Below are 26,093 nucleotides of genomic sequence, written 5' to 3'. Positions count from 1 at the left end.
TAATCTGTTTTCCAAAATGAAATGAGCAGTTTCCTGACTGTTATGAAAAAAATTTAGTATTGAACTTCACTTAAGACTAATTTAACAGCAATTTTGAACTGCCAAAAAGATGCATTTATAAGGATTTTAAATACACTTTCTGTTACCAACTTAGGTTGATCAGCAGCTTTTTTTCACTCTCAGAATCCTTCAAAAAGGGAAACTCAAAACAAGAAAAAGGCATATATAAAAACAGTAAACACTGACCTCCTGAGGTTCCTACAACAAAATTATTCAAGTAGAAAATCTACACCATTACATAGCAGCGGCTATTTCTGTAGTTTAGCACACTAACAGCACTTTTTCAGTGTGTAAGGAGCAAATGAAGTAAGCCGTGCTTTTAGCATGCCGAGAGGCAGAAACACTGGAATGTAACAAAGACAAACTCACAATTCTACCAGAACATTCAGTCAACATTCAAGAACTGTCAAGACTACACCACAAGAATTAAGATGCTTTTTATATATCCCATGATGCAATAATTCGGTTTTAAATATTAATGCTGTTTCAGAACTTCCCTTCCCTCACATTACACCCTAAAAGGATTCTGCAAATCTCTGCACTATATTATGCAATAGGTATATGGTTTATTGGCTTTAAAATATACCATGAGAGAACTTATTGATACAAAACTCTGTTTTGTTTATTCCTGTACTAGTTATTCCTGCCCTTTTTAATTATTTTCCTTGTTGTCATAACAGTTCAATTCATAGCTGTACAAGTATGTATTAAAACAAATATGTACAAAAGTGGCATCCTAAGCTAATCCAAGGTAAGGTGGAGTGGTTTTATTTGGTTAAAGGGGCTTTCTGAAATTTAAGAAATTTAGTTAAACCCAGATTTTTGTTGTTATGCTACTGTATTATTTGGGTAGGTTTTCTATTCTACAAACTTTTTGATGTCATTTCTCTGAAACTCTTCCTTAATGTTTAAACACACTTAAAATTAAAGCAAGTTCGGATCTAAAATTATATCCCACCTTGCTAAATGTTGGACAGAGATGTTCCCTTTCAAAATTAAAGTTTTTTTATTGAATTTTACTAATATATATCAGTTATTAGTTGAGAAGGTATTTTTGGTTTGCTATCAAAGTAATGTAACTTGAAAGCAAGTTATCACATGCAATTTGATCAAATTGAATTAATACTATGTACTGGCATTATCAACTATATTTCATACAGTACATGTCCAAACTATGCTTCAGGTATAATCCACTAAAATTTGCAAAGCCAAAAAAAAACCCGGGGGGAGGATGGGGACAGGACATAAAACATGCATGTGATCATGCACTGAAAAAAAAAAAGTCTGAACTCTTTAAACAGCATTTTTAAGTTCACACTCACACAGCTCAAACTTCAGTGCAATAGCTAAATCATTCAACAGTCAAAGAACAGAACCATGCAAAGAAGAGCAAGTTCTTAAAAAAGCCCCAACCAAAAAAAACCTCAAACCAAACTAAAACCATACCAAACAAAAAATAACAAAAAACCCCCAACATCCCAAACCAAAACAAACAAAAAACTACCCCCCCAAAAAAAACCACAACCCCCTCCAAGACCCCCCAAAATACACAAAAATAATCCCCAAAAAACACCAACCAAGCAAAGAAAGAAAAAACAAAATTAAAAAAACAACAAACAAACAAACAAACAAAAAAAAAAAAAAAACCAAAAAAAAAAAAAAAAAAAAAACCAAAAACAAAAAAACCAGAAAACACCAACTAAACCAAAAACTGTTATCCAGTATCCATTCTGCAATGCAAAGGTGAGAAACTAAATCTACAAAAAGGCTGTTATGGCTTAATTTTGTTTTGCAGATTAATAATGCAGCACTTGAAAAATGGAAAGGTCTGGCTTTACCTCTGACCAGCAGAGCTAAAAATCTCTCCATTTTCCTTTATCATCATGGGATACTCTTTAGGCAATCTAAATTAATAAAGACTTGCCACTTTCAGATGGACACAAGATCAAGTGTACCAGTTAGGATTTCACATTCACAGTACATAAGAAAATACACATGGAAGGAAAAGTAAAGCGTTAACTTAACAAGGATTTATTCACAGGAATACATGTAAGTAGAGAAAAAAAACACAACAGAAAAGCTAAACAAATGAAATGAAGAGGATCCAAACCAACTTTCACTCTGTAGCTTTAAACTTGCACCCTTGTGCATTTAACTACATCACAAAGGGCCACCAACATGCGCCGATACAGTGTAGATACCCTGCATTACATCCATTAACTTAAACATCTCTTAAGATCATGCTTTGAACAAAAAGAAAGCGTAGAAGGTAATACGTTGAGTGGGAATAAACACAAATATAGCAATCTTGTCATCAACTTCTACAATTGTCTTTACGTGCCAACTAACATTTATGCAGCCTTTAACGGGTCTTACCATGTAATTCATTTTAGAGATTCTGAAAAAATCACTAGTATATAACCATGCAGAAAGCACATCACACTGACAGCACAGAGGCAAATATTTTGCACAGCTATATCAGCTTTCCACATTGTGCAGGTTACACACAATACAATATCAATCTTATTCTTAACAGATCCTAAAAAGGTATTTCAAGGCCTAATTGTTAACTACAGTATTTTATATCTATATTCTTAATAAAAATAAATTCCATTGAATCTTAAAAAGGAATTTTAAATGCAGGGCTATATTGAATTGGTAAACTGCAACACAAAACTGGCGCAACATAGGTAAATGTATACCAATTTCATTCTATGTGATGCAAGCATGCTACTTTCCCACTAATTAATATTACTTCTGATCACTATGAGCCAGAACGCATGCCTGAACCTTAAACTGCAAGTTAGGAATAATGCCTTACTCTAGAAATCAAAACTAACAAAGTACAATAATAAAATCATATCCACTACCTTGGTTGTTTTTCTTAACATAAAAATTAAGATGTCAATCTTTCCTGTGCAGTGTACCTCTCCTTACCCCAAAATGAAAGGAGTGACTTAGTCGGCAGCTTGCAGGTTGCTTCGTTTTGTCCAAGTTAACCTTTATTATTTTATGATGGGGTTTCTATACTGTACACTGCAAGTGCCTGTTCCTAATACAGACACAAGCTGCATTTTAACTGTACTAACTTCGTTTGTGTAGTTCTTCATTAACATGCAAATATCTAGGAATCCCACCAAGCAGGATGAAATAATGTAGAAAACCCTTACTTAAAAAAAACAGAAAACAAAAAAGAAAGCCTTTTACTGTTTGTGACCCCCATTCTTAGGTTTCCTTTATTGTGCGCAAAATATTTTTCCTCTTTACGTATCCCTATGGTTCAATTATATGGTTTCTTATTTTGGTACAAATCCCCATAATATTCCAGAATGTGCTGTTTTGTGACTAGATTCTTTTTTTTTTTCTTCTTCACATCCAGTGCAGAGGTGTAATAGGAGACAGATTTCCACCCACAAAGGCTCCAGATGTTAAAACATTTCCCAACATCGACTTAATACAGTGACGGCAACACCTCCCTCCCGCCCCTCCCAGTAGGGTTGGGATTGTACTGTATTCCCTACTGGTTTACCCTTCCCCCCAGTAAAGGGTAGCATTTTCCCTGGGTGCAGAGGCTCCCTCATAGTCTCCCAGACAGAAGGACCTGTAAAGGGAAAAGATAACGGCATAATTACATCTTACCTGGAACCTCTGCCAGATAGGTACATAAACAAAGAGTCTTTTTCAAGCACTAAGTGCCAACCTATAACTTTAAAATGGATTTATGCCTAATGTTCCCTTTTAAGTCTGTTAAGAAACCAGCCCATTTGTATCAGATAAATTATTATTCATAAAACAACAATATATGCTTTGAAGCTACATTGACAGTTCCACTGTTGTTTTAAACTTAGATTTAAGATAAAAGCATCCTATATATTCTAATCAGTTTTTTCCATTTTTAGCACAAAATTATGAGGTAGTTATGACATTAAGAAAGAATATTAAACATATCTGCAACTGACCTAGCAGCTTCCCTTTCAAGTGGATCAACCAAGATAGCCATAGCTTCTCTCAGTTGAAACTGAGAACAATGGTGGATTTTATCACTTTTGTTTCCTTTTAATCAGGAAGAGAAAACATCCTTATGTCAGAACTAAAATGCTCTCATTGATAAGTATGTAGCTGTTTTATTTTTAATCCATTGTTCTGATCAAACATGTAATGCAGAAATTTTATGACACTGACTTCGAAAAAATCTTAGGCTGAATTTTAAATAGTTGTCCATTCCAACACTAAACAGAACTGCATGACTCACTCTCATAATTTCAGTACAAAAATTCTACTAGAAGTATCAAATTAGTATAAAGACTAAAAGAATAAACTTGATTCATTCTTTTTTTTGAGTAATATAATAATCTCATCACAGTATCACACATGAGAAATTTGCTTTATACAGCATACACGGGTAGCATACAAAGCAAGGTGGTATAGTAAGAGGTACTCTGGAATGCACTTTCACTGTTCTTTGTTGAAGCTGGATCATTCTCCACACAGAAGTGTCTAACAGTTCTGAGTTGACACACAAAATGGAACATGGCAATAATAAACACATACCAGACTCCCCCAAACATCAAGCTTTACAGTTACTGTAGTTATTAGCATAGCATTCTTTATTCAGTGGAAATATCTTTTAGTATGTAGTTAGGCCATTAGACTTCTCACAGCTGGTGTGTTAACAAAGCTGCTTTCTTATCCTAGCAGAGTATTCCCACTTAGACCACATCTGCCATCTATTATTTTATAACATATAAGGTAGCCTGTGTCTTTAGTATGATGACTTGAGGATCATATTCATCACTTTGCTTATTAAACTTGAACCAGCACTTCGTCATACCTATACTTTCAACTTTCTTGATAAACTAATGTGTGTATCATAGACTCAGTTTTTCTTTCTTTCTTTCTTTCTCTCTCTGTAACAATAAAAAAAATCAGACAAATGCTTTTGCTACAGTCACCATCACTTAGGTATATTATCATTCCTTCTTTCTTTCCTTCATATAGAAAGTAGTAGCTCAGCAATTCTAGACTGATGAATTAATTATGTTTCATATGATGCAAACCAGGAGAAAGTCCCGGTTCTCTATGGCAAACAGGACTCGTGCTTACCTCTAATTATGGGACTGCAGCTACAGTGCATGAGGTTAAACTCCATAGTAAGCTGCAAGGCGCTCTTTTAAGGGAAGAGGAAACTGGTCAGAGAAACGCCTCCAATTCTCATCCCCAACTTGATTTTTAAATCCATGAAGAATCTACAAATGAGAAAGGGGAAATCAAAACAAGCAAAAAATAGAGGCTACATTATTTACTAGCATCATATGCAGTAAACCACGAAGTGCTGAGTTGTACATTAGGCAATTTGAATTCTCCAGTATCATACCGAAATGCTACAAAGAAGCAAAGGAACTAGAGCAAGGTCTTTCTAATGTGTTTCTTTAAAGGTGACAAAGAATATAGCTACTCAAAGAAACCAGTGTATGTATATGTTTTTATATTTTTTTTAATAGGTAACTTAAAGCCTAGGGTTAAGCCATTTCAGAATGCTTAAATTATAATTTTTTCAATTCATTTTTCGTCTGTCCATCCATCCATCCATCCATCCATCCATCCATCCATCCATCCATCCATCCATCCATCCATCCATCCATCCATCCATCCTATCAACTGACACAGTTAATATATTTTAAGACTACTGTGTTCACATTTATTTTTTGACAGATGTGAAGTATTTTGTGGGAAGCTGAATTAAATGGCAGTCAGCTTTTGACAGAATGAATACCTGTCAATTTCTAGCACAAATATAAAGTCTTTGAGAACTCTGTTTTCTGCATGGAACCTCTAAGACAACTTCACTAAAAATGAATCTCTTAAAACCTTCTTTGTTTTGAAATAACAGGGATCCACATTCAATGGCAGTCAAAAGCCAGTAAAAGAGGAAAACAAATAATCTACAGGTTTCCACTTGGACCATCTGATGTAATAAACTACCTGAAAATGAAATTACATCATTAAAAAAAATCTTAGTATGTTATCTCTTAAAACAGCAAGTAAAAGCGAAACATTAGAATGGACAAAAGCAGACAGAACTACTGTTCCTCATAGAAAATTATACCAAGAAAATCTAAAGTTTTGTTTTCCCTTTTTACGCTCAGTGTAACTGAATTGTGGAACAGTCTCCTCAAATAAAAGGCAATGTCAAAATTCAAGTACATGGTACAAGACTGTCAAGCAGAGCTGTTTTTAAACAGATGTAGTGATAATGTCATTACATGCAACCAGTTAACTTACTGCTTTTCTCCCTCCCACAAGCAGGCTCTTTGCTAAACCCAGTCACACTAACCAGCTGAACTAACTCCTGAAAATCCAAGAATGCTCAGTGAAAGACAAAAGGTTATGAGTTAGATTTTAACACTGGCAGCTCATCTATCCATGTTCTTGACAGTATCTTCTCTTCCAGTTCTAGTACTAAAGAATAAATACATTTTAAAGAAAACCCCAAAACCTGGACAAATCCAGTTTCTTTCCCTTGTTCCTGAAAAGTCATAATTACTGTTAGAAAACATCTACTTGGACTACAGCAATCACAAATTCATGAAGAAGTTGTCTAAAAACCCTGTGTGTTATCACTGAAGAAAGCTTTATCTCCTTTCCTATAAGGCAAAACCCACAAAACTACTTTATAAAATTGTTTGCTTAAAAAAGCAAGGATGTCCTTATGCCAAGTGACCAAGAACCACTCTGTTTAAGTTTGAATGCACTGATTCCCAAACAGATCACTTGGAAAGAATCTGAAAAAGCGGATTTTAATCTGCTGAAGGACTGGTGCAAAAACATCCAGTGAGACTGCTTTGGGCAATCATCACAGACTGTCCAGGACCCCCTTTTAAGTTTTAATTGCTGTTTCATTCTGCTGATGTTAGAATACTCATAGCTGCACCTTTTCTAAATCTAATGCTCCTTGGAAGGAGGCTGGTTATTGGAAAGACTACCTAGGACAGCAAGATTTCTGCCTTTGCTCTTAAAAATGGGGTAGGAAAGTTCTAGCTTTTGATTTGATGCTCACACATGTCACTAATTGAAGAAAAAGTGCCAATACCAACCCATGATCCTAATAAGTACTTAAGAGTATTTTTGCTTTAAGAATATCATGAACCTTACTTTTGACACAGAACTTCCTAAAAATGGGGATTTCACTTTAGAACTTGTGAGGTAAACCACTTCTTGCTCTCTCTCTCCCTCTCTTACCTTTTTTTTTTTTTAATTTAAGACACTAGGGTCAAAATACAGTGCATCACATTCTGGGCAGGGCTTTTTTGTTTTTTACTTACTTAAAACAAGGCAAACAGTCCTTCAGTTTAAATTCTACTGACGCTTTGCCTAAGGATGTATTCTTGGGTGTAACTGCGTGTGTTAGTTTCTTGAAACTTACTCAACTAAGAAGGATTCTGAGGAGGATTAATCAATCTTTTATTTTCAGCAGGAGCTACGAGAAACAGATAAGATACCACTGGCATATTTTTAATTTGAAACTTATGCATGTCTCCAAAATAAAGTAGCCATCTTTGTGACAAAAAACAGTCTCGAACCATACAAATCTAATTTTCTGAAAAAAAAAAAAGTCTTACATGTAGTATAACTTCTCCTGTTCTTCCAAATGCAGGAAAACATAGTAACATAGTAGGCTGGACATTATGAAAAGCTGTTTGAGGATCACTATCCCTTCAAAAAACACCTCAAGTGAACTTTGCAACTATTTAAAAGTTTCGGAATAATCCAAATGCATGTAAGATGATAGAGGCTAAAAAAAGAAGTCAGGATTTTCATGTTGCTTTGTCTCCATGACCACAAACACAGTAAGTGCTAGAAAACACCTTCACTAGCAAGTGAAACAGAAAGAAACCAGAGGATGTAAAACAACCACCACTAGTTTATACTATTACCTTAGAAACCTTACCTTACAGAACATGTCTCGAAGATCATCTTTTGGGCTAATCCATGATGCAACAGCATCACAAAAAAAAATAAAGTCCTACAAGATTAAACAATCATATAGGTTAGAAATCTCAATTTATACATCTGAAAACAATGCTTGATATTCATTCTGTGAAGTGGATGGTCTTTGAACCCAATTTACAACTGCTTTGGCTTTTATGCATTTATTTTCCACTTAATTCAGACAACGGTAAATAATTATTGTATGCCTAAGTGTTCAGCTACAGAAGTTGCTGAGTATCTTAAATTAAACCACAGTGAAAACAACTCTCCCCTCTGGACCACACTAGTATAACTTTAACTCGTTTAGTACACCTACAAATTCAATGTCTGCTTCCTTTACTCACAAGCAACAAATGTATCTCTCACACATTTCCAATTAGGGAAAAAAATTTGTTTTATTTCTTAAAGTAATTTTTTTCTGGAACACAGAGAACATTTATCATACAGGTTCAAAACTAAAGCCACCTCCATCCCTATACTCCATTCATCTGCTGTCATTACCTCCTCCTACACTAACAGAACACCAGTCTTTAAAAATAATGCTGCTAATGCAAGAAATAGGAACTGAGGATGATTAGAGAGAAAAGATGAGTTAATGAAATAGGTCCTTATTTAACCCCTCTCTGTAAGCTACATGAATGAACAGATAGTAGAAGAGTGAAATGTAAAGTACAGAATAAGGCCTAAATGAAATGAACTGAACATTTCAAAACAAGGCAAACACTCAATTCTTGTGTTTCAGGAAGAAGAATTCCAGGCAGAGAAAGGGGAAAGATCAGTTTTGTTATCCTCTTATAAAATATCACATTGATACAGCTTTACTTTGGAGGTGTGGAGACTAAAGATCAAGTCTATTCTACAATTGTACCATTTATTTTAAAGAAATGTTCATTGTCACACTGACTCCTTGAAAAACTGATCTGAATTTGAAACAGAATCTTCCCTACCCAAGTGTTAATAACAAAGGGGTCGTTACTGGTTTTCTTCTGTTTCTTGTTTTAAAAACCTAGGTTACATGTGGAAAATGGGTATAAGAATGTCAACTTTTACCTTATATTTGCATACAGATCCTGACCACAACCTGACAGAAGTATCAAAATACAGTTATTTTAATCAAAGTTCAATATTTACATATTAATTGCCAGTAAAAGACAAAAAACTCATTTTAAAAGTACTTCTCCCCCTTTCCTTTTAAGATGACAATTTCTGAAGGATCATGACACACATCACTCACAATATAAACATTTTGGGCTTCTTGACTTCAAAATAAAGCTACATCAGATACTGCAGGGAATCTCTTCAAGGTAAACTTTTTCATACTCCACATACAGATTTCACTAAATTTCACATAAATTTATGTGAAATTTAAATGAAAATTAGCATCTATTAATGTGTCTTACTTGGACTACTCCACTGGGGTTGACCGTAATCATGGTACATATGCCACGGAACGCTGAATCCTTTTCCTCATTGTCTCTTATATTTCGTAGAGAGGTGCACCTAACAAATTGGAAAGGAAAACTTAGATAACTCTATTACTTTTCTTTAATCAAGTCAAAACTAGATGACAGTATCTGATGGAATAAGTCACACTGATAAGATAATCTGAAACACAGTTCTGAACACTTAGAAAACACTTGTTGCACACAGTTTTTACTAGCATAAAATCATCAGGTATCACCTCCAGAATCTGGCTTTTTGTTATACTGCAGTCAGAAAGTGTGACCTCTATTCCATTAAATACAAAAGAAACATGTATCTAAAATACTTATAGAAACTATCATTATTAGAAGCAGAACATAAAATACTGTCACAGTATGAATTATGTCAGATACCACTTACAGAACAGTTATTGAACTTTTACAGCAGCAAGCAAGCTATTTTATACGTAACAAATCTAAAAACATATATTCCTTACAGCATTTCAAGCCTCAGACTGAATTTTAGGTAATGCACAGTTTAAATTTTACAATATTTGCATGCATTGTATTATCATTCTGGTGGATTTTAAAATGCTCTTTCATTGTCAAGCTTTAACACAGCAAGCATGTGACAATCTTATCCCATGCATAAATTAGTCGTTAGCCACAACATAAAGAATACATGACGGTGCTACTAAAAACTCACAAACCTGATAGGACAAGATTAGTCACATGGTTGGCAATGATTAAGGATTGAGATTTTGTAACCAACTGAAAATATATCTAAAAGTGAGATAGAGAGAAGAAAGAAAGAAAGAAAGAAAGAGAGTGAAGAAAAATGAATTAAAAAAAAAAGATTGAATAATACACACCAGGGTCTTATAAACTGCTGTAGCATGGGGGCCACCTCTTGAGGACAAACGTAACCAAGACGACCAATTGTTATTGCTAAGGTAACGCAATCACGGTTATACACCACCAAACGCCAACCAAGACATGAGCAAATGAGGGGGGAGGAGAAAAAATAAAGAAAAAACAACAAATAACTCAGAAACAGAAACCAACAGAATCTGTGTATGATAATAAACATAAGATTTCACCAGTGCTGTTTATTACCACCCCCTAAATAAGAGGCAGCAACATATATGGTATACTCTCCAAGGTAAAAGAAAAAATCAAAGAAGTATGAGAGAACACCAAAAACACAATTTTAAAAATTCAAAGGCTTTCTGATGTAAGCAGTCATTCTGTCCTTCTTTAGAGTAATCATTTACAGTAAATTTACCTCTACACAGTCAAAGTTTTCATTGAAATGTACTATAATGGATATTTTTTAATAAAGGAAATTAATAATTTTCAGTGTTACTATCAAGTATTCTAAACATCTTATTTTATCCAATATTTAGAATTCAAGGTTTCTATAGACCTAATCTAACAGTAAAAATACATTTCCAAATACTTTTACATAAAATATATTGTGGTCTGCCTGAAAATCCTAAATAGATAGAACACTTCTCAAATGTTTATGTCTTCTTCATAATCTCACAAAGAATTTAATTAAAAATGGTTGCTAACTCAAAGCAATTGACTGCAGAACATTAATTCTTTAATCCTAATATTTCTCCTGCTCACAAAAGTTTTCCTCATAAGATGTACAAGAATCTGACTTCTGATACCAAAGCATGAGGACACATGAAAAGCAAAATTGCTTCATCGCATGATCAGGTAGTTTGGCTCTTTGTTCCAAGGGACAGACCAAAGAAAGTATCATTATGCAAATGTGTTTTAATGGTGTTTGCTCAACTCACGAAAGATTAATCTTTAGAAAAAGGAGAGGGTGGGGAATAATGTATCAGAATTACTTGAAGCAAAATACATGAATAGTACTAAAATCCAGCAGATTTGTATGAAGCAGAAAAAGGAAACCTATGTTCAAGGGACATACTATGCAACACTCTAATTAACAGGCATTTGTGAACAGTTTCATGAAACATGCAATAAAGCAGATGATGCTTTCTCAAATAAAAGTTTGGTGTAGGATATACCAGCAGTCTGAAACATATGAATTTCATGTGATGCAGCTCACTGTTAATGTACTGGTATTAGTCAATTTCCATACACAGCGTCTTAAATTTTTTGGTATCTTACAAAACTTCACTGAAGTTCAAATGAAAATACAATTTTAAGTTTAATCTGTAAATTCTTACAGCTACAGCCTGAACAAGGAACAGAAATCTCTGCCAAAGTGTGTTTTCACAATTGTTTTCATAATTAATTATACAGCAAGCTACAGCAAAACCAGTAATATTCTTACACATACTAGTGGCACACAACAAAATATCCCACAACAAACTTATTATAAGTACACCACACTCAACATTTATTTGCAGTTATCCATCCACATTTAAAATAACTATTAAGAGAATTGAAAAAAAAAAAATCAAATGTTCAGATGCTTCCAAAAATTCTCTTAATAATGGAAGCATACGTACATTCAACTATTGGATGCATCTCAGTTACAAGTATTACACATCCATCAGTGCAGAGGAGGGGATCAGGGCAGGGGTAAGAAAAACTTACATGGTTATACTATTACAGTATTATACTGTTACACTATTCCATGGTATATTTCATATCTAGGTATGTGATTCAAAATTTTCTTTTCAAGAAGTAGTCCCTATAATATGCCATAAAACTAGGTAAATTTTCCTTCAAGTTCACCTTCCATACTAAACGAGATAGAAAGGCAGAGAAAGTGCAGTTTTTAAGTTTAGAGAATACAGAAAGAAAAAAATGCTTTGAAAAATCTCTCTCAAATTATCTCTTACTTTGCTCAAAAAGTACAACCGTACAATTGCACTTGCATCATATAAAATCATGTCAGATACAGCAATTAAACTCTCATTTTCTTACAAGACATTTTCAAACAGAAGGAAAAGAAATCCTCAATTAGTAAAATAGTAAACAATAAACCCATCACTTTATCTATGATTTTTTTCTCAAGTATGGAAGGTGCTTTTCATACCAGAACAAGCCCTCTATAAATGCAAAAGAAACAAGCCTCAGAAATTCCAATTCAGTAAGGCATTTGGGTATTACTCCCAGTTTGGAATGCAAAGTCAGAACATAAAATATGCATGCCATTTTTAGAATTCTTTTTAGGAATCTGTTGTTAAGTGACCAGGTAACAGAAATTACACATAATTTCAGTTATGTTGTGGTAAAACTGCCATCACAGATCTAGATTTTTGTGTATGATATTGTAAGTTTGTCCTAAAATAAAGAGCACTTATTTGTAAATTGAAAGAGTTGATTGTTTTATACAGGCCAATTACATTTTTTCCAACACTAGACATATATATATAGTACACGTTTAAGGACATGCATACATCAAAATCAGTGAGAAATTAAATCTTAAGTGTTACTGCATACATTTGCCGTGTATCATACATAAATAAGACTGGAAGAATTATTAAATAGATGAAAAATAGATATAATAAATGTTATAATAGGAGAAACCAATTAGAATCTAGATATATAATTTGCTACAAGACTGAGACTTGTAAGAGCTTGTGCAAAACAGAGTTGCTTTGCTTATAAAAGCCAAGTACATAACAAAACCAGTTCTGGTGTGGTTCCCCTATGCAATTTCAAAAAACAATCACTAAAAAAAAAGAAATCTTTTAATTCCCTTCACCATATACAGGTTATTTTTTGGGTACCTGTGTTCTCTAACAACGTCTTTGGTGTGTTGGGTCTGTTAATTATTTCTACAAGCTGGTGCAAGACCATTGGAATATAAGGCTGCATTTCTATACCTGTAACAACAATTTTAGAAAAATCAGAAGAAAATGACCATTAATATACATAATGTAAACAGAACATGTACATGCAACTAACAAGGACAAGGATTACAAATGTAATTTAAATATTAACATAAAGGTATCACTTAAAAAAAAAATCACCCAGAACCCCCAGACAAATAATTCTAAATGTACAGAGATTTTAAAAAAAATTAAATCTTACCCATCTGAATAGAGATTTCTCCAATTGCCCAGGTGGCATTGTTACACACAGAAATGAATTCAGGGTTTAGGTTGGTTCCCAAAATTGGCATGAAATCAGCTAGAAAGAACAACATTTTAAAAACTCATCACACAATACAACCATCTTGTCCTATTACTTTAGGATTGTGAGGGGAGAAAAAAAGGGATGTTTAAGAAAAAGATCGTAAGCCTATTTAAATACTTGGAAAGTGTTACATTCAGATTCACAAGAGCTATATTCCAGCTATTTATCAGATTAACCTGGAATTTAGAACCTAAGCAGGTAAATGCAAATATTTTAAAATTCTGCTTTTGGAATCTTCCTAAAAGGGTTTATCCTTATGTAACTTTTATGTAGAAATATTCTCCTTCCCTTTCTCAGAAGTAGTGAGAGAAGAGACAGGAAGAGAAGAAAAAAAACACAGCTACAAGCACTAGTTTTATCATATGGCTGAACATCCCCCAAATCACTTGGATAACCATGTATTCAGCTACCCATGAAAAAACAACAAAGACTAGAAGGCAATTACATCTTTGATTAAATTTTAAGAACAAAAAAGGCCATCATAACATCTGCCAAATAATTTCAAATTCCAAGCTTATTCAAACATTCATTTGGCAAGTGTATCTCAACAATATCTGTGGGAAGAAAGACCAAACATTGTGGAAGTGTATCACTGATGCTACTTTCCACAGAAATAAAAAACAAAGCAGAAAAACAACTAAAATCTTAATCTCTACGCCATTTTTGGATTTATGTATTAAGACATATTTTTACTTAACAATAAATTCAAGTAGAACAAAAAGAGCTATAAAAATAAAGAAGAAAAATGAACTTTCGCACTGTCCACAAAAATAAGAACATATTTTCTTAACATACAATTAAAAGGACAAAAGACTACAGACTTTTGCAGAAAATTACCATGTATCACACCATAAAAAGGCAACCCACAGAACAGAGAGTATAACAATGGCTAATACAACTTCTTAGACATTTTGAAAACATGTAAAAGAAACATACCAATGCAAGGTTTAACATGCTGAAAACATGCCTTCGTCAGGTCACCTAACAACGCAAAAGAACTCTGCCGTACCTCAGGCATTTTGTCCTAAAGAGAGGAAGAAAAAAATTACAATTCTAGACGAGTTTCTGATTCTCTAAATAAAGGAAATGTGTAGATTAAATAGCTTAGTCATCTCACCTGCATGCATTGATACATTAGTGTCAGGATATTGCTGCGAGCCACTAGCTGTTCAATGTTGCCTCCAAGTCCTTCAGCTAAACCACTGAGTAAATCAAGAGCCACAATCATGAAATCTTTATCTGGAGCCTCATATTGATCTGGCTGAGCATTATGCAACTGCAACAAATAAGTACACATTTTCAAAATTATAGCAGATTCTCTCAGAAGCACGATAAAAAAGCTGCAGAACTGCACCTTCATGCAGACACTCAATTTCCCTGCACACCTCTAGTTTTCCATAATTAACACTTTGGTTTATCAAAGTAACACTGGAATAGTTATAGCAAAATACCATGGCTTGTGCAAGTGTCTTCTGCACCAGATTTACACAGCGCTGGTACACAGGTTCACAGTATGGAAGAAAGCCAGATTGCAAGGCAGTAGCAACTGACGACAGGCACTGGAATTAAAAAAAAAAAAAGGAGAGAGAGAAAGGTCACTACTTTTCTTCACATGCCTGAAGAGTGTTTTTACTTGGGAGAGGGAATTTGGAACTTAGGATATCAAGTACACCAACAGGTAACTGATTAAGTAAACACAACCTAGAAAGGCGGTACCGATTTAGCTGAGCCAAGGCAACTATCAGCAAGTTGTTACTCACTCCTGCGTACGCCAGTTGAGAAAATTTGTCAGCAGCAGCATCTTCTTAAGAGTTAGCCAAGGAAATGCATACAGAACGAGTTATGAGAGTTCAGACAGCACTTACACTAAGCTGCAGTATCTTGACCATAAACAAGCCCTAATATAACCTAAGAGTTACAAAACTAATTTTTCTAGAGGTGTTTTCCTCTAGAGGTGCTTCACACTCAGCAAGTAGAGAGCATTAGACTACATGGCCTGGTTCATACCTTCAGCTTGTCTGACAATAGTTTTAATGGAGGGATGAAGGGAGAGCAAGGAGAGAAAAGACAAGAATAAAAGGAGGATAGAACCCTTTTTTGTAAAAGAATCCTATCAAAGAAAACACTCCAAAATGGCAGGAAAAAATCTAAATTATTTCTGTTAAACCTAAGGACATTTATTCAGTCATAAAATTTTCCCACCACAGTCAGAATATATTTTCCCTAATGGAAAATTGAAAAAAATTATCAGCTTTTATAGTCATATTTCCTAGGAGGAACACTTTTAGTAAAAATAAATAGTTTTTAAAAAAACTTGATAAAAAATATTCACATTTTAATATTTACCTCTAATAAAGGGAAGAGATCTTTATCTTCATCCTTCAGCATGTTCCACTTCTGGATTAATGGAGGCATTAGCATCTGAATATATTCCTGTTTAGGATGAAAATGCTGCTAAAACACTTTACTGCATATCACTCTATTTCAAAGCTAAAAATTAACTGAGATATATTCTACTTTTTCATATAAAGGAACAAACAGGTGTACTATAATTCAGTCATTGTTGCAATTTATAGAAATATTTTAATACTAGATTTTACAATTTGCATTTGATATTTTTTCCTAAAGCACAGAAGTACCTTTACAAAGGGAATCTCTTCCTCCAGGTTTGATTTTAGCATAGCTGCCCAGGTTATCTATCTGACTGCCATAAGGTGTCAGAAAACATTTTTATATTTACATTGTGGCTCTACATCTGCCACCTACTTTTCTCAACCATCTTCTACTGCCCTGATGCTATAACCCTATATCCATGACCACAAGTTCTGAAACTTCTTCCTCGAACTAACCATCCACAAAGAAAGTAACTTCCTATCCCTCCAGAAGGAGGTACTTTGCCCTTCTTTATAAAGCTGGATTCCTTGCCACTGCACAACCACAGTCACAAGGACACTAAGCAAGGCATCTCTAAAGTGCTGTTGCTTGCAGAAGACATCCAAAGAGCCAACTGATTTTGCTATGTCCAAAGGCACAAAATTCTAACTGACTAAATAAAGTCCCACCCTCATCAGGAGCTGCCACTCAGCTTCCTCCTGGTACTGTAAAAATATCAAGGTGGCCAGGCTCAGAGAGACTGAAAAACAGGTCCTTGGATGGTGTGGGGTCCAGATGGCAAGTAAAATGGAAACAATTAAAAGCGTTTTTTTTTTTCTAGGGCGTATATGTAATTTGATGTGCTATAGAGAAGTAAAACAAGTCTCAATAACCATCATAAGATGCAAACATATGACATGCACATCTTCTACTAATTAATACATGTACACTAAAAAAAACCTCACCACATCTGCCTGTTATCTGTGCTTTGTCCAAATGCGGTACCTATGGTGATATCTCCTCTGAGCTAAAAAAACTTGAGGCATGAAGAAAACCATGACAAACAGCACATTTCACAACAAACCACACACTTTTTGTTTACTCAAAATGGCAAATATTTGTGTAGTGGGAGAATTATGTGTCGTCTATGTATTTTATCTGTAAGCATGCAGCACTAATAAAAGGTACAAGGAAAAATCAGCATTTCTAGTTAAAACATGTAAAGCATACTACAAAAAACACTGAACAAGTTTTTCAAATACAGGAAGTCCTTCTACAGAACATAAGGTATACTCACTGGTTTATTTAGATGATGTCCTACAGAATCTGCTAGAGTTCCTATAGCATCATAAAGAATGAGCAGGTTTTTATGCTGGTATTTACTAAATGCGAAGACCAAAGTGTCAAGTATATATGCAAGATAAGGAACAAGCTCTGTACAAGCCTCCTCTTCTAGAGTAGCAAAGGCACTGAAGGACAATAAAACAGGTTAGTATCTTGGAAATAATGAAGCAAGACAACCCCAAAATACCCTACTTAACCTATTTCTGTTTAAACAGAAAGATGTATTTAAGTCCTCAAATCAATATACTTCCAAAAAAGTAATACTTAAATAACTTAGATCTTTTTCAACTGAACACAAAATTACCCATAAGGATCCAGCTCTCACATTGTGAAGAACAAAATTTTAAAGTATTGCCATAGGGAGTCCCCCACTTAAAAGGAAAGCATTAGTTGAAAAGTTACTAACTAGAACAGAAGGAACCACAACAAAAGCTGATTACTTAAGTTAAAAATGGACTACTATCTTTTAATGTACACAGTAGCTGCACATAGACATTTTGATGCTGCTGTGCCAGTACAATGCAGACATCACTTCGTACTGTCAGTTGTTCATGACACAGGAAAAGATATAGAAAGATATGGAAAGCTAAAAGCAATACATAGGATGAACAGTTTTAGCTGCTCTTGGTCAAAGCACACATCATGACATCATGGAAACTTTTCAGCTTGTCTATCCAGTGTTTCAATAGCAGCGTTAAGGAAACCCATCCAAAATGAAACAAAATCAAAAAAAATCCCCCCACACCAGAGACACTGCTTCAGACAAACATTAAGTAAAGGAAAAAATTATTGAGCTGGCCTAGCTTTCTCAACAAGATTATTATTAGCTTGTCTCTGCACTAAAATGCATGCACCACTGCATGAGGTGATCACTTCACTGTATGCTACCAAATACAGAAATGCTTGTTTTTTTAACACAAGAGAACTGTGAACTCTAAATAGCTAGCTTTCTTACTTTATTTATTGAATTATTTATTTTTTATTTTATTATGAAGTATTCTTTCAGAAAGGCATACAACTTGCGCAGGAGAACGTATTTCAGTAAAATATCATTTTGTGTGTTGCCAAGTAAAGAAGCAGTTCCTTGAAAGTACAGAAGTGAATATTAGACATCTGCTTTTATACAGAATTTAGGAACAAAAACATACAGCATCTTGTGACAATCTTAAATTTGGTAGACATAAACAATGTATGCAACTACTCAGTGTTGGGATGAAGCTCTTTGTTGTTGTCCAAGAACGTTCATTGCATTTCCTTACAATTAAAAAAGCTAGTGAATATGTTTTGACTTGCAACAACTCTACACTTTCCTTACGGTAAAGTTTCCCAGTTTATTTATAATTGCAATAGTAATTTTAGTGAATCTCTGCTCCAAAGAAAGTATCTCTAAACATGCCTCAAGTCTGACAATGGACTTTAATAATAATTAAAAAATCAGGTGTACTGTAATTTTTAATATTTCCATTCTAGATTTCCTGATTTTCATGGCACATTGCACATCTGTCATAAGCACCAGCTGAGGTTATTTAACTACACCACATTTAACGACACATGGTTGTGTTCAACTAAATGCAGATTTTCAGCCATTTTTTTGGACAAGGAAAGCTTGAAGAGCAGTGTAATATTTTCCTTTGGGGATTTTTTTTTCCTTGCTTGTTTTGTTTGGCTTTTGCATTTGTTTTTTTTTTTTTTTTTAATAGAATAAATAGACAAGACGTTAAAGCTACCCAAACTTGCTAGCCAAATTTTTGCAGACGTTTGGAGACAAAGAGGAAACAATTTAATTCCTAAATCTTACTAAGTACATTTCATGAAGTCATTGTATCTGTTCTCAAGCAAGGATATATATTCCTTTTGAGCAAAGCTTAGCCCATGAACCCTGAACTCATCACTCTCCTTAGGCACTACTGACATTTGGGGGTGACTATTATTATTATTATTATTATTATTGATACTATTATTATGTTTGAGGTGATCAGAGACAGAGGTAACAGCTTCTTGAAGAAACATTGACAGCTTGCTTTGCACACTCCAGTCTGACAAAAACTGACATAAATTTTTTTGATGCACAAGGGGGTGCACATATTCCCATTCCATTAATGCTGTGTCCGTTAATTAAGCAATTTTTTTTTTTAAAGAAGTAGACGTGGGGGAGAAGGAATCTTACATCCCAACATCTTGTTTCAAGAGAAAGATAACATCCCTTGAAATAATCATAACCAAAATGTTTTGGTAACGCTAAGTACAAACACTTTCAGTAATGCAATGATAGGACAGCTTTCCACTGTATTCAGTTCTGACCATATTCACAGACATTTTTAAAAAAGGCCAAATTTCTGGTCAATGAAACAGCATATATTGAAAGTAAGTGTTGCAAGCAGCTAATTTACTACAATAAATTACTTAAGCTGGTGTTTTACTCTGAAAACAAACTGCACAAGAGAAATAGATGTTAACTTTTTTCATGTTATCATATTTTGGGAGAAAGTTGCATCTACTCTAATTTAAGAGGAAGAATATGTTAAGAGCTAGAAACGGAGTCATGCATTGACTGGTAAAGGCATGAAAATAGCTTCCCATGGGAAACAAAAGCAGTGTAACGGATAGTGATGTTTGCTTAAGTTTTGGCTTACCTGCAGGCAGCTTCTTGTACTCTCTTGTTGCTATCCAAGATACGCTTTAGCAACTCAGTCATTAATGGCTTCAAGTATGTGTCTGGGGGTTGACTAACTACCCAGTGTGCATAGCGACTAAGAGTCCAGCATGTAATGGAGCGCACAAGAGCCTTTTTGTCAGAGAGGCACTGAATAAGGTGAGGGATTAGCTCTGGAAGATATGGAATCATACCCTGCATGCAGCCTGGAAAGAAAAATATAGCTATTGCAGTACCAGAATTAATGAAAAATTCCACTATTTTCTGTTTCCTATGAGAGACATACTTTCATTCTCTATCATGTGGGAACACAACATTCAGTTAAAAATACAAATATTTTAACAAAGCAAGTCCAACAAATTTATATAAAGTTCTAAAAAAACCTATTGCATAAATAATAATAATTATTATAATTAAATAATTAAAATTATTATATAATAATTAAATCATAAATTAAAGTTACATTATTTTCAATTACATTTCTACTTCAGTGCTTCCCCACTCTCCAGAAATGTTTTATTGAATGTAGTACAGCAAGTACATCCAAATAAAGTTTCTAAAGCTTGAAGTTCCTACTTCAGTCTACTCAGAAAAAGCAAGAAAATACCAAGTGAAGAAAGAGTATCTTGACAACAAATCATCACATGAGAAAGGATTCCTTAAGAAATTCAAATTTCTTCATTTTTCCTAAAATCATACCATTATTGACCAAGAATAAAAGCTGCACCCTTCAAGTCAGCAAGGGCAATAAGACACTGAGATTTACCAGAAGTACTAACTTCCACCTTGCTGGACTTCAAATCAAAACCAACTAAAACTTTTCTATTAACAGTAAAAAAAAGTATGTTCATTAGACAGTGAGGGGAAAAAAAGATAATCTAGGCATGAACCCAAATCTACTTCTTCAGCTTGCAGAAGCGACAGAGATGCTGGAACTTCAGACAAAAAGACAAGCAAGACCATGAGTAAGTAAATAAGAATGGAAGTTCCTTCTATTTTAAATAGAGGACCATCTAAAAAAGGCATCTTGGTGTACTGAAGTCACAGGAGTGGTTTTCTCCATTTCTGAAAAACACTTAAAATCTAAGGCTAAAATTTATTGAATATTTACCTTCTATGAAATCAAGCTAGTATTTTGAGAGACATCAACACCCCCACACTGCAAAGTTTAAAAAAGGAGAAATAAAAGAAATTATGTAATCTGTTTAGCCTCCCAAACGTGCATATATTTTAAAATTAAAAATAAAAATAACTGCAGTCACCTATCAGTAGATTAAGAGATTAATCACTAAAACCAAACCAGCTAAGGACATATATGCTTGCTTGCTACTTTAGAACCAATTTAAATATCCACAACCTAATGTGAATTGTTGCCTTACCTTCAGCGATTGCACCAAGAACAAGGATACCAGATTCTTTAACTACCCACTCGGGGTGGAAGAGCAATTCCTTTAACAGTGGCAAGATGTGTGGTAGAAGTTCATCACGAAATACATTAGCTAGGACATCTAGAGCAGCAGCAGAACATTTCCCTGAAGGGAATTAACAGTGTTAGACTCAGACAACTCTACAGAGAATAAATAGGACAAACGGTGTCTTATTTTTCTGGTCTTTCTCTTGCTGTTCTCAGCAGGTAGTGGGACTGTATTTTACCTCTTGTAGTTTCATATGGGCATTCAATGCTGGACCTAAACACTCCTTCCCTCCCTCTGCATCATAAGATTATAGTGTTACAGAGCATCATAAGGCTTTGGAAAATAATGCCAAAAATAACTCCATGTAATGTTTCAAGGTTTCTGAAGCAGAAAACCCAGAGTACTCCAGCCATTATTCCTGGGTGCCATCTTTCACATAGTGCATGTCACCATTTTTAAACTTTAAAAAATTCTAGAATTGTAATTTTATGAAAAGTTATTCTTTTAAACATACTCCTTGAGGAATGTATTTAGGCCCAGAAGAATAGGGGAGCAGAACAAAAAAAAAAAAAAAAAAAGACTGGGAAGTCATATCAGAGGAAGGACAAATATGCATCCTTTGACAATGCAAATTTTTAGACAAGCTTTTATGAATAAAGAATGTGGAGCTGTAATGCTTGCTAGTAATAAGTAACAAAAGAAATGGATTTGAAACAACTAGAAGTCGTTAATCTCTGCTTATTATATAAACAGTATAGTTAGAGAATATAATCCCCCTTTTAACTCTGAGCGGCCAATGGATTCTCAGTGCACTAGGAGGGAACATACTCAAACTCCATTACACTACAGAGAGATCCACTGTGCTCCTGGGCTAAGCCACAGCTCTTAGAAAACCATTTTAATATAAATTCCTTCTTAATCTGCCATAAAGAATTGCACTGGTCTCGTTAGTCAGCAATGCTGCTAATTGTAAAGCTATGCTGGTGCTTTATCTCTGTTCAAATTGGAATATAGAATACTAGATACAAAATAGGGCACACAGTTATGATTTTCAGATAATAGAAATTTTCTCAAATTCAGATAATATATGTTATTACAGATTTCTGAAGTGTTCTACTCTTTCTCTTTCAGGCCACCACTCCTGAAAAACTTCGGCTTTCTCACTGTTTTAATCAAAACCGTGCATCACAGGGCACCTTATGTCATTTGAGCTCTTTCACAGAAAATGAATATTTAAATCTGCAATCTCTACACACAGCATCGACAAAAAGAATATAAAGAATATAAAACTACACTTTTTTTCCAACATGTAGCTTTACAGAAACAAGCATGTTTGCACACATATTTTCAACAGCAACAATTCTTCAGATATGTCTCAAAATTGTTCAGCCATAAGCCTGAAGTTAAATTCACCTGTTGTGAAAACTTGTGGCCTTGGGGGAAAAGACCCTATGTGGCTATGTCCACATCTCAAAGCATTATTCCACAATGAGTTTGTTAGCAAAGCAAATTCAAATCAGATTTGTCAGAATTTCACTAGCTATTTTCTGTCACTGAACTTTAAAAAACAGTGTTTTCTTTCCTTATAACATAGCCTATTAACCTAAAGGTCCTATGACTCCCACAATAGGATATCTGAGCTGTTTTTCTCAGAGCCACCTCCTACATTCACAACTAGTACTGTATTGAGAAGCAAATTTCTCACTGAGAAAAGAAACACCTGTAAGGGCCATAGGCAGTAGAATGATCACATGGAAATAAAAACAACCCAAACCAAACACAAAACAATTTTAAAGGGAAGTCTGAAATTAAAGAAAGCATTATTAAGCCTGCTCCAGTTATCAATGTGCAAAGCTTTTTTTTATTCTCTTTTTAAACTGAATTTAAACAAGTGATACAGGATTTCTATTATTTCATAGAATTAAAATATTAAGCCTGAAAGCTCCATTGAATTGTATCAAATAAATACTTATAACTCAATCTGTCATTCAAAATAAGATGGCTTCTGCCAATACAGTTATAAAGTCAAAGTGTCATCTCAAAGGCTCCCCGTCAATAAACCCACCAATTATGTCAGCAGATAATTATTTTTGTAGTCACAAAAAAAGCCTTAGTATTCCTTATATACAAACTTGGCTTTTTACTGTGGTTCTTATATTACGCAAGTAGCTCTTGTTCAAAGCATTTCACACATTACTTTGACCTACTTAAATTCCAGTCAGAAATAGTATCATCATCATCAAGTTCATCATCTTCATCGTCATCATCTTCAATACCATCTTCTTCATGTTGCTGAGCCACCGTCTTCGAACGATGGAAACGAGGCCTTATATCCTGCTCACTATCAGGAATGGCTTCATCTTCTTCAACATCCCCCTGCCACCAAATTGTTTTATTAGATAAACTAGTCCAACAGTATTGCTTAAGGAAGTTAACAATGTAGTTTTAGTTCAAGATTTTTTAAGTGTTTACAAGATCCACATCCCACCTGAGCTGCTCATCTAAAAATGCCACTGTTTCTGTGTTCTACTGCTGCATTTACCAGAAAAGCAATAGAAAGATACAAGGAAGAGAGGTAACCTTCTTGTTACGAAATTTCTCAATGGGAATGAAATGGAAAGAAGTGATTGAGAAATTTTGAAACACAGACATAGGCAGGGATGGAAAAAGCCATGAATTCAACTTGCAAGGCATTAGAATTAGTTCTGAACATTTTTTTAATGCTGAATTCTTGCAGTAGTTCATGGTAATAGTATCCCAGCTCTGCCTAAATTGTGTGGGAGAGGAGTGGGATAAAGCAGGAGAGCACAGATCAGTTTCCAACAAACACATCAGTTGCATTTAGTATTTGGAACGGCATACTTTGCCCCAGAAAGTTAATTCTCCACTAAAGAGCTGGTAGGCTAGGTCTGCCCACTCTGACCTGAATCATTCTGATTTATAGGTTAGAACCTAACCAACTATTCCAACAGAGTAAAAGAAACAGATGCTCACCTTCAAAAGAATAATATCAATCTCCGAATATTTCATACCATTTACCAGCACAGGTATCAGCCTACAAAGAAATATTTACAGATATTAAAGTAACACATAAAAAAAGCAAAACAGTTTGAATTTATATGGGACATAACTTTGGTTGTAACCCTCACCTCCCAACTCAAAAGAGAAATACCTTAGCCTGATAAAAAGAGCTATTACCTAAACCAAGTTCCATGTCATAAGATTCATCAATACTTTGTAATGAGAAGAAGTGTTATTTCAAATTGCAAACTTTTAAATAGAAGTAGCACAATGGCACAGCTGATGAATTTATTCGGAAGCACCTTTCAGAAATTACATGTATAGGTTTTCAGTAAGATCTCAAACTCCCATAATATGCATGCTAAGTTGACTCTTGCAAATAGTACTTGTCACTTTATTTACTTGTCGATGAAGACTCTACCTCTCACTACTGTTAAAGATGGAGGCCTAACTACATTAATCTCTCCCATCAACTCATGATTACTTCAGTAAGACAAGCTTTCAGCATTGCAGAAATCTTATCTAATCCATATGAAGATTTACTTAATTATTAAACTGGCTATGGCTACAGGGCTCCAATTCTACAGATGTACAGCTAAAAAAGTACTAAGGAAAAAAACCAAATACTTCCCATTAAAACATGTTCACCACAACAAAAGAAAAAATGCATAAGAATATACAAGCCAAATGAAACTAATAACCAGGGATGAGCAACAGCGACAGACTCAATCTTGCTATATTCTGCAGGTGAGTACTGTTTCTGAAGGTATCAGGCTTGCTCTAATACATACTGCAGTGCCACATTATGTTCTAAACTTTAAATGAAGGAATAAACATTATCACCAATTCATTGGCATTTCTGCAGCATACTTCGTGAAGTATACATTTTATTAAAAAGTCCACAGGCATAAAATGGAACAGATATTAGAAACCACATGAAAAAGTTTAAGAAGTGTCTGTCCCATTTTTAATTTAACATACAAAATTTTAAGATTATCAAGTACTGACAAGCTTATATAGCTCCCTAGTCAACAAATAAGTTGCCTTAAATACACAACAATGAAAAATCATGGGGAAAACATGATGTGACTCTTAATAATTTGTTTTTCTAGAAATTTAAAAGCTTTTTAAAAAAATTAATATGAGGCTGTTGCCTTTCAAGGAACTTTCAAGTTCCAAGGTTCATGTAGGCCAAAAGAGATTTAATGCTAGTAGTTGTTAACGACATGGTGTGTGTTGAGAACTTGTAGTATGTAGTATCATTCTTCTGCCTTTTGCCTACAAAAGTAGGAATTAAATCAGACCAGTTTGAAATTTAAAAATAATTTCTTGCAACACTTATTCTCCTGGTTTTAACTCCTAGTCTTTCTCTGCAATAGTACATGTTTTAATCTCAATTTTCTATTTTTTAATTGGTTAGGAAAACCAAATTTTTTTTTTCTATTTTAATTACTTCACATCTATAATGCTATTTTCTGCTGAGAAGGATGTGTGTCCTGTCATTCTGTTCTTCCACTCAAAATCCTGAGAGAACTCTGTCCACATTTAAAAAGTCTTCAATGCATAAATGAAAAGAAAGAATATTCATTTGATAGCAACACTGAAGAACTAATTTCCTGTTGTAAAAGATTTCAAATTAGTCTGGAGGAAGATGCAAGCTCTGTTGCAAACAAAAAGGTATTTACA

General features: G+C 34.3%; 1 protein-coding gene across 3 annotated transcripts in view; it reads right to left on the bottom strand.

The window, feature by feature from the left end:
- Positions 1–2,068: 2,068 nt before the first annotated feature.
- TNPO1 (transportin 1) overlaps positions 2,069–26,093 on the bottom strand; it is a 70,296-nt gene continuing 46,271 nt past the window's right edge. For all 3 annotated transcript variants that reach the window (XM_041426903.1, XM_041426901.1, XM_041426902.1), the window contains exons 10-25: positions 24,381–24,441; positions 23,594–23,762; positions 21,351–21,503; positions 19,952–20,177; positions 17,272–17,443; positions 15,948–16,034; positions 15,053–15,160; positions 14,719–14,877; positions 14,538–14,625; positions 13,497–13,595; positions 13,193–13,288; positions 10,343–10,418; positions 9,450–9,549; positions 8,009–8,083; positions 5,164–5,306; positions 2,069–3,661 (exon numbers count right to left, since the gene is read on the bottom strand). In XM_041426903.1, coding sequence (XP_041282837.1) covers positions 5,199–5,306; positions 8,009–8,083; positions 9,450–9,549; positions 10,343–10,418; positions 13,193–13,288; positions 13,497–13,595; positions 14,538–14,625; positions 14,719–14,877; positions 15,053–15,160; positions 15,948–16,034; positions 17,272–17,443; positions 19,952–20,177; positions 21,351–21,503; positions 23,594–23,762; positions 24,381–24,441 — 1,777 coding nt within the window. In that variant the 3' untranslated portion in view covers positions 2,069–3,661; positions 5,164–5,198. The remainder of the gene's footprint in view (positions 3,662–5,163; positions 5,307–8,008; positions 8,084–9,449; positions 9,550–10,342; positions 10,419–13,192; positions 13,289–13,496; positions 13,596–14,537; positions 14,626–14,718; positions 14,878–15,052; positions 15,161–15,947; positions 16,035–17,271; positions 17,444–19,951; positions 20,178–21,350; positions 21,504–23,593; positions 23,763–24,380; positions 24,442–26,093) is intronic.

This window comes from Onychostruthus taczanowskii, unplaced genomic scaffold (assembly GCF_017590055.1).
Source record: "Onychostruthus taczanowskii isolate IOZ18803 unplaced genomic scaffold, ASM1759005v1 scaffold96, whole genome shotgun sequence".
Lineage (NCBI taxonomy): Eukaryota > Metazoa > Chordata > Aves > Passeriformes > Passeridae > Onychostruthus > Onychostruthus taczanowskii.
This window is presented reverse-complemented; position numbering and strand designations above follow the sequence as displayed.